Source organism: Salmo salar, chromosome ssa22 (genome assembly GCF_905237065.1).
Source record: "Salmo salar chromosome ssa22, Ssal_v3.1, whole genome shotgun sequence".
NCBI lineage: Eukaryota > Metazoa > Chordata > Actinopteri > Salmoniformes > Salmonidae > Salmo > Salmo salar.
Window position 1 is genome coordinate 45,209,763 of NC_059463.1, and position 9,306 is coordinate 45,219,068.

At 47.6% G+C, this 9,306-nt stretch overlaps 1 protein-coding gene across 9 annotated transcripts; it reads right to left on the reverse strand.

The window, feature by feature from the left end:
* Positions 1–504: 504 nt before the first annotated feature.
* On the reverse strand, positions 505–9,254 carry LOC106583583 (limbin). Of its 9 annotated transcripts, XM_045705399.1 has the most exons (7): positions 8,755–9,254; positions 8,554–8,623; positions 8,152–8,345; positions 7,901–7,957; positions 7,489–7,665; positions 1,116–1,213; positions 505–798 (listed from the first exon to the last, which is right to left on the reverse strand). In XM_045705399.1, the coding sequence occupies exons 1-6, from the start codon at positions 8,992–8,994 to the stop codon at positions 1,136–1,138; spliced, it is 816 nt and encodes a 271-aa protein (XP_045561355.1). In that variant the 5' UTR covers positions 8,995–9,254; the 3' UTR covers positions 505–798; positions 1,116–1,135. The 9 variants fall into 9 exon arrangements, 7 of the variants coding, with proteins under 7 accessions (XP_045561355.1, XP_045561357.1, XP_045561356.1 ...); XM_045705401.1 differs by having other exon boundaries at positions 505–1,213; positions 8,152–8,273; XM_045705400.1 differs by having other exon boundaries at positions 505–1,213; positions 8,152–8,276.
* Between the last annotated feature and the right edge of the window lie 52 nt (positions 9,255–9,306).

The following is a 9,306-nucleotide window of genomic DNA, read 5'->3' on the forward strand; positions in this document are numbered from 1 at the left end:
CAAAGGGTGACGCGCCGGCGCGTTTCGTGACAAAAAAATTCAAAATATTCCATTACCGTACTTCGAAGCATGTCAAACGCTGTTTAAAATCAATTTTTATGCAATTTTTCTCGTAAAATAGCGATAAAATTCCAACCGGCGACGACGTATTCGTTCAAAGAGAGAAAGAAAAACATGGAGTCGTCACATGCACGCGCGCACCAGTGTCATTGTTCTCAGAAGGACCACTCTCCAAAACCCCTGCTGTTTTTCGCCCAGAGACTGCAGAGCTATCATTCCATGTTCTGGCGCCTTCCTAGAGCCAATGAGAGCCTTAGAAAATGTCACGTTACAGCAGAGATCCTGTATTTTTCATAGAGAGGCTACAGAAGGCCAAGAAATGGTCAGACAGGGCACTTCCCATATAGAATCTTCTCAGGTTTTGGCCTGCCATATGAGTTGTGTTATACTCACAGACACCATTCAAACAGTTTTATAAACTTCAGAGTGTTTTCTATCCAAATCTACTAATTATATGTATATTCTAGTTTCTGGGCAGGAGTAATAACCAAATTAAATCGGGTACGTTTTTTATCCGGCCGTGAAAATACTGCCCCCTATCCCAAACAGGATATTCAATATAGAGAAGGAAATTAGTATCAGGGTCATGGCCAAACCTGTGACTTGATAACTGTGATAAAACGTCTGTAATGTGAGGCAGGCTACTGTATTGAAAAGTCCATACTAAGTTACCTTGTCCATGGAGTTCACCCTTAGTGTTAAATTAGCCACCACTGGACCAAACATATTGACGTCATTCTGTGGAGCGAGAACAGTTAAAGTTACCCTGAAATAATGCCTATCAGAGGAGGATGGTGGGTGGAGCTATAGGAGAACAAGTTCATTGTAAAGACTGGAATGGAATTAATGGAATGGTATCAAACACACCAAACACATGGAATCCACGTTCGACCCTGTTCCATTAATTCCATTCCAGCCATTACAATGAGCCTGTCCTCCGATAGCTCTTCCCACCAGCCTCCTCTGATGCCTATGTACAGTAATGTAAAGTGTTTCAGATGACGAGAGGCAAAAAGAGCAAGTTAAATATGAAAATATAAGTGTGAGTACAGTACCAGTGAGGCATTGGAGAACGTTAGGAAGGCTGACAGGTCCCAAATTTCACTCCTGACCATTGATGAGGCAGTATACGTCGCAACATACTGAGACCCAGCTGTAGAAACACAACCAAACCAATGTAAAATCCATATCATAATCATTCTCACAATGGTCATGTTTGATAGTTCAAGTGGAGCCTGAGGTCCTGTTCAGCGGGACACACTAGCAGAACCTTTTGAAACAGAAAACAAAAATGAACCTAATCTGTTATTAGACAGCTTCAGGTAGTACCTAACCATTCATAATCTGTTATTAGACAGGTTCAGGTAGGACCTAACCATTCATAATCTGTTATTAGACAGGTTCAGGTAGTACCGACCATTCAATCAAATATATAATAAAAATGTACTCTTCTTGCATTTTACGGCTACCTAACACGACCTGTGTGACAGACAGACTGAGGAGAGACAGATTTCTCATGACTTACAGTACCAGTTAAATGTTTGGACATGTCACAGTTGTTGTCGGTGAATGAGGACCAAAACGCAGCAGGTACGTGAATGCTCATCTTGATTTTTAATTATCTTTCAAAACGAACATACAAAATAACAAAAACACGAACGATCAACAAAAACAGTCTGGTAAGGCACAAGGCGAAACACAGAACAATCACCCACAAATCACACATACAAACACACCCTAATATATGGAACTCTCAATCAAAGGCAGATAGACAACACCTGCCTTCAACTGAGAGTCCCAACCCCAATCAACCAAACATAGAAACACACAACCTAGACTAACCATAGAATACTAAACATAAACCAAAACCCGAAATTACTAAATCAAACACCCTTTACACAAAACACACCACCCCGAACCACATAAAACAAATACCCCCTGCCACGCCCTGACCAAACTACAAAACAATTAACCTTATATACTGGCCAGGACGTGACAGTACCCCCCCCTTAAAGGTGCTACCCCAGAAGCACCTTAACAAAAAATAATCCCAAGCAACACCAACAAAAAGTCCCCTTTTCTAAAGGGAGGGAAGGGAGGGTGGCTGCCGTCAACGACGGCACTGTGCTACACCCCCCCTCCCCAACCCACCTATTTCTGGAGGTGGCTCTGGCTCCGGCCGTTCCAGGCTGTCGGGCCACTCTGGCATCGCCGGGGGGCAGTCGGGCCACTCTGGCATCGCCGGGGGACAGTCTGGGCAGTCTGGCAATTCGGGACAGTCTGGGCAGTCTGGCATTTCGGGACAGTCTGGGCAGTCTGGCAATTCGGGACAGTCTGGGCAGTCTGGCAATTCGGGACAGTCTGGGCAGTCTGGCAATTCGGGACAGTCTGGGCAGTCTGGCAATTCGGGACAGTCTGGGCAGTCTGGCAATTCGGGACAGTCTGGGCAGTCTGGCAATTCGGGACAGTCTGGGCAGTCTGGCAATTCGGGACAGTCTGGGCAGTCTGGCAATTCGGGGCAGTTCAGGGCAGTCTGGCAATTCGGGGCAGTTCAGGGCAGTCTGGCAATTCGGGGCAGTTCAGGGCAGTCTGGCCACTCCGGCAGTTCAGGGCAGTCTGGCCACTCCGGCAGTTCAGGGCAGTCTGGCCACTCCGGCAGTTCAGGGCAGTCTGGCCACTCCGGCAGTTCAGGGCAGTCTGGCCACTCCGGCAGTTCAGGGCAGTCTGGCCACTCCGGCAGTTCAGGGCAGTCTGGCCACTCCGGCAGTTCAGGGCAGTCTGGCCACTCCGGCAGTTCAGGGCAGTCTGGCCACTCCGGCAGTTCAGGGCAGTCTGGCCACTCCGGCAGTTCAGGGCAGTCTGGCCACTCCGGCAGTTCAGGGCAGTCTGGCCACTCCGGCAGTTCAGGGCAGTCTGGCCACTCCGGCAGTTCAGGGCAGTCTGGCCACTCCGGCAGTTCAGGGCAGTCTGGCCACTCCGGCAGTTCAGGGCAGTCTGGCCACTCCGGCAGTTCAGGGCAGTCTGGCCACTCCGGCAGTTCAGGGCAGTCTGGCCACTCCGGCAGTTCAGGGCAGTCTGGCCACTCCGGCAGTTCAGCGCAGTCTGGCCACTCCGGCAGTTCAGCGCAGTCTGGCCACTCCGGCAGTTCAGCGCAGTCTGGCCACTCCGGCAGTTCAGCGCAGTCTGGCCACTCCGGCAGTTCAGCGCAGTCTGGCCACTCCGGCAGTTCAGCGCAGTCTGGCCACTCCGGCAGTTCAGCGCAGTCTGGCCACTCCGGCAGTTCAGCGCAGTCTGGCCACTCCGGCAGTTCAGCGCAGTCTGGCCACTCCGGCAGTTCAGCGCAGTCTGGCCACTCCGGCAGTTCAGCGCAGTCTGGCCACTCCGGCAGTTCAGCGCAGTCTGGCCACTCCGGCAGTTCAGCGCAGTCTGGCCACTCCGGCAGTTCAGCGCAGTCTGGCCACTCCGGCAGTTCAGCGCAGTCTGGCCACTCCGGCAGTTCAGCGCAGTCTGGCCACTCCGGCAGTTCAGCGCAGTCTGGCCACTCCGGCAGTTCAGCGCAGTCTGACCACTCCGGCAGTTCAGCGCAGTCTGACCACTCCGGCAGTTCAGCGCAGTCTGACCTCTCTGGCGACTGTTGACTGGCGGGCAGCTCTGACGACTGTTGACTGGCGGGCAGCTCTAACGATGACTGTTGACTGGCGGGCAGCTCTAACGATGACTGTTGACTGGCGGGCAGCTCTAACGATGACTGTTGACTGGCGGGCAGCTCTGACGATGACTGTTGACTGGCGGGCAGCTCTGACGATGACTGTTGACTGGCGGGCAGCTCTGACGATGACTGTTGACTGGCGGGCAGCTCTGACGATGACTGTTGACTGGCGGGCAGCTCTGATGATGACTGTTGACTGGCGGGCAGCTCTGATGATGACTGTTGACTGGCGGGCAGCTCTGATGAAGACTGTTGACTGGCGAGGCTGGGTTGACGCACTTGTAGCCTGGTGCGTGGTGCTGGTACTGGGCTTACCAGATTATGTACACGCACCTCCAGGCTAGTGCGGGGAGCGGGAACAGGACGAGTCGGACTGGGTTGACGCACTTCCGGGTCCGCACGAGAGACAGGAGCTGGAAACCCAGGGCTATGGAGGCGCACAGCCGGTCTAGATCTTACCTCCTGCACAACCCGCCTTGGCTGGATGGAACTAGTAGCCCTGTACGAGCGGGGTGCTCGTACAGGGCAGACTGGGCTGTGCAGGGGCCTGATGGTAGCCCGTGCGTAGAGCGGGAGTTGGGTAGCCTGGTCCTCGGAGGCGTACCGGCGACCAGATGCGCTGCGCAGGCATCCTCCTACCAGGCTGGATGCCCGCTCTAGCACGGCACCTGCGAGGGGCTGGAATAACGCGCACCGGACTGTGCGTGCGTATGGGTGAGATAGTGCGCTCCTCAGCGAAACATAGCGCTCTCCACCCCATACGCTCCTCCATATAACCACGAGTAGCTGGCTTCCGGCTCTTCTTACGCCTAGCCAAACTACCCGTGTGCCCCCCCCAAAAAATTTTCTTGGGGGTGCCTCTCGTGCTTCTCCTTCAGCGCGTACTTTGCCTCGTACCACCGCCTCTCTGCCTTGGCTGCCTCAATTTCCCCCTGCGGGCGTCGATAATCCCCAGCCTGATGCCAGGGTCCGGCCCCGTCCAGAACTTCCTCCCAAGTCCACTTCTCCCGCCAGTCCAACTCGAACTCCGTCTGCTCCTTCCTCTGCTGCTTGGTCCTTTGGTGGTGGGTGATTCTGTCAAGGTTGTTGTCGGTGAATGAGGACCAAAACGCAGCAGGTACGTGAATGCTCATCTTGATTTTTAATTAATCTAAAAAATGACCATACAAAATAACAAAACACGAAAAACGAACACTCGACAAATAAACAGTCTGGTAAGGCACAAGGCTATACACAGAATAATCACCCACCAATCACACATACAAACACACCCTAATATATGGAACTCTCAATCAAAGGCAGATAGACAACACCTGCCTTCAACTGAGAGTCCCAACCCCAATCAACCAAACATAGAAACACACAACCTAGACTAACCATAGAATACTAAACATAAACCAAAACCCGAAATTACTAAATCAAACACCCTTTACACAAAACACACCACCCCGAACCACATAAAACAAATACCCCCTGCCACGCCCTGACCAAACTACAAAACAATTAACCTTATATACTGGCCAGGACGTGACAGGACACACCTACTCATTCTAGAGTTTTTCTTAATTTTTTACTATTTTCTACATTGTACAATAATATTGAAGACATCAAAATTATGAAATAACACATATAGAAACATGTAGAAGCGGAAAAAAAGTGTTAAACAAATCTAAATATATTTTATATTTGAGATTCTTCAAAGTAACCACCCTTTGCCTTGATGACAGCTTTGCACACTCTTGGCATTCTCTCAACCAGCTATGAGTTAGTCACCTGGAATGCATTTGAATTAACATGTGTGTGTTGTTAAAAGTTCATTTGTGGAATTTATTTCCTTCTTAATGCATTTGAGACAATCAGTTGTGTTGTGACAAGGTAGGGGTGGTATACAGAAAATGCATTTTAGACATTTGGCAAAAGACCAAGTCCATATTTTGGCAGGAACAGCTCAAATAAGTAAAGAGAAATGACAGTCCATCATTACTTTAAGGCATGAAAGTCAGTTAATCTGGAAAATGTCAAAAACTTTGAAAGTTTCTTCATAGGCAATCGCAAAAACCATCAAGCGCTATGATGAAACTGGCTTTCATGAGGACCGCCACAGGAAAGGAATTCCCAGAGCTACCTCTGCTGCAGAGGATAAGTTCATTAGAGTTACCTGCACCTCAGATTGCAGCCCAAATACATTCTTCAAAGTTCAAGTAACAGACACATCTCAACATTAACTGTTCAGAGGACACTTCGTGAATCAGGCCTTCACGGTCAAATTGTTGCAAAGAAACCAACACTACTAAAGGACACCAATAAGAAGAAGAGACTTGCATGGGCCTAGAAACACAAGCAATGGACATTAGACCGGTGGAAATCTGTCCTTTGGGCTCATGAGTCCAAATTTGACATTTTTGGTTCCAACCGCTGTGTGTTTGTGAGACGCAGAGTAAGTGAACGGATGATCTCTGCATGTGTGGTTCCCACCGTGAAGCATGGAGGAGGAGGTGGGATGGTGTGGGGGTGCTTTGTGGTGACACTGTCTGTGGTTTAATTAGAATTCAAGGAAAACTTAACCAGCATGGTTACCACAGCATTCTGCAGCGATAAGCCATCCCATCTGGTTTGAGCTCAGTGGCACTATCAGTTGTTTTTCAGCAGGACAATGACCCAAAACACACCTCCAGGCTGTGTAAGGGGTATTTGACCAAGAAGGAGCGTGATGAGTGCTGCATCAGATGACCTGGCCTCGACAATCCCCTGACCTCAACCCAATTGAGATGGTTTTGGATAAGTTGGACCGCAGAGTGAAGGAAATAATAAATAAAAATCAGCCAACAAGTGCTAAGCATATGTGGGAACTCCTTCAAAACTGTTGGAAAAGCATTCCTCATTTTTATATTTTTATTATTTCAACATTATTTAACCAGGTTGGCCAGCTGAGAACAAGTTCTCATTTACAACTGCGACCTGGCCAAGACAAAGCAAAGCAGTGCGACATAAAACAACAACACTGAGTTACACATGGGATAAACAAACGTACAGTCAATAACACAACAGAAAAATCTGTATACAGTGTGTGCAAATGAAGTAAGGAGGTAAGGCAATAAATAGGCCAATAGTGGAGAAGTAATTACAATTTATCAGTTTACACTGGAGTGATATATGTGTTGATGAGGATGTGCAAGTAGAAATACTGGTGTGCAAAAGAGCAGAAAAACAAAAACAAATATGGGGATGAGGTAGGTAGTTGGTTGGATGGGCTATTTACAGATGGGCTGCGTACAGTTGCAGAGATCGGTAAGCTATTCTGACAGCTGACGCTTAAAGTTAGTGAGGGAGATATAAGTCTCCAACTTCAGTGATTTTTGCAATTCGTTCCAGTCATTGGCAGCAGATAACTGGAAGGAAACGTGGCCAAAGGAAGTGTTGGCTTTGGGGATGACCAGTAAAATATACCTGCTGGAGCGCGTGCTACGAGTGGCTGTTGCTATGGTGACCAGTGAGTAATATTGAAGCTGATTGAGAGAATGCCAAGAGTGGGCAAAACTGTCATCAAGGCAAAGGGTGGCTATTTGAAGAATCTCAAATATAAAATATATTTTGATTTGTTTAACACTTCTTTGGTTACTACATGATTCCATATGTGTTATTTCATAGTTTTGATGTCTTCACTATTATTCTACAATGTAGAAAATTGTAAAAAATAAAGAAAAACTTTTGACTGGTACTTCGATGATGAAGGTCTGGAAGCCTTTCTCCACCACCATCCCCCCACTCTGCAGGGGTGCTATCCCAGATACGGAGTCCCTGATGGCCAGCTTGGACAGGTTGGTGCCCCCCGGAGGCCCAATGTTGTGGATGAGGAGGAAGATCGTCAGATGGGGGAACTCAGTCCCCGCCTCCACCTGTGTCCCAAAGGATCATATAGATAATAGTGCAATGGGAAATATGAGGACATGAGAGAGCGAGAGATTATATATATTTAGTGTTGAGGACATGATATGATAGCTGTGAAGCCTTCCACTTTGACTACAAATGTCGCATGGGCACACGTATAGACTACCAGATATCTGGTCAACATCAACGGTAACAAGCAATAAGCAAAAGAAGCCTGTCCGTTACACAGTCAAGAGGACTTACCTGGGCAAATTTGTGAAATGTGAGTCCAAACACTGATGGCTGTGCATCACTCTGAACCTGAAAGAAAATACAAAAGTAGACGCTACATGTTTTTTTTTGCTTCACGAAACCATGTATGGAAAATTGCATCATTATTTTCCATTAGAATTTTTTTACCACAACCCCTGGGGCTGTGTGTGTGTGTATGTGTGTGTGTATGTATCTATGTGTGTGTGTACTTGTGTGTGTATTTATGCAATGTGCATGCTTACGTGAGGCAGAGTGTGACCAGTGATGTATCTGGTGAGGCTTCTCTTGCGGCTCTGGGCTCTACGCTGTATGATGTTAGCCTGGTGGCTTATGGAGGCATAGAGGGACTGTCCCCAGGGGCCTGCTGCTGGGGCCAAAGAACAAAGAGGACCCTCTTCAGCACAGAAAGCCAAGGGACCACATTGCCCTTGTTGTCCTGTGAAGGACCATTAGTTAACATATAGTAGCGTACAGTGACAGTACACATCTGATGACCCAATGGGTTTGAACATATGTAACAGCTTAATCATTGGCTACTTACAGCTGAGTGTCACTTTGGATGTTATGCCCTTATCGCTACCCTAGGGATAATACCTGATTAAAATGTACCTGATAAAAATTGGGCTGAGTAGATAATAACAAACCATTCATCTTCTTCAAAATCGGCTCTGCTGATTTTCCAGCAGGGTCGTGATGAAATGGTCTGGGAGTGTGCTGATGAGGGGGGGAACTTAGTTAAAAACTAAACAAAAACCGGTCAACTACTGCATCTCAGGCAGACGGATGTAAAACCCTTCGTTGAGCATGGAATAGGACAGGCACAGAAATAAAGGAATTGCACTCACTCTATGTCGACCACTTCCAAATGGGTTCTGTAAAGTTCCCCATGAAAGTAGGGAGCTACAGAACGCGGGATGTTTATCGTTGCTGTCCCCCAGGATAGCGGTATGGCATGGAGTTTCATGATGAGTTACATTGTAGAACCCATACAAATTAAAAGGGAGGTGTTGTAGACATTGTATCCGAAATATATGCCTATATTCTAGTTGAAAACAGAGGAAAATAGAGAATACAGTGACTTCCATGAAGAAATGTTCCTGAAGAATTAGTTTGTGTCCTAAAACTTTCACTACTTCCGAAATCCGTTACATCTTGCATCCTCCTGCTACTGTGAACGAAAGTCGCACATACAACGTGAACATTGTAATTGTTCTCTAATAACACGACATTGTGTAATAATATATCAAAAAATGTGTCAAGGAAAATAGACAAAAAACAGTAGTCTAAAGTTTGTCCACTGTAAAAACACTGGTCATGGAAGTTGGTCATCCAAACTTCCTTGAAGACTTCCCCAAAAACTATGAAGAAAATGACAAGCTCCACCCCTAAACGTGCGT

Excerpts from the sequence above, each read along its gene's own strand:
- LOC106583583 (XM_045705399.1), bottom strand. The coding sequence starts at position 8,994 with ATGGAAGTCACTGTATTCTCTATTTTCCTCTGTTTTCAACTAGAATAT. Across the intron at positions 8,624-8,754 it reads TTGGAAGTGGTCGACATAGA|CACACTCCCAGACCATTTCA; the intron begins GTGAGTGCAATT and ends CCCCCTCATCAG. Across the intron at positions 8,346-8,553 it reads GATTTTGAAGAAGATGAATG|GACAACAAGGGCAATGTGGT; the intron begins GTTTGTTATTAT and ends GGTCCTTCACAG.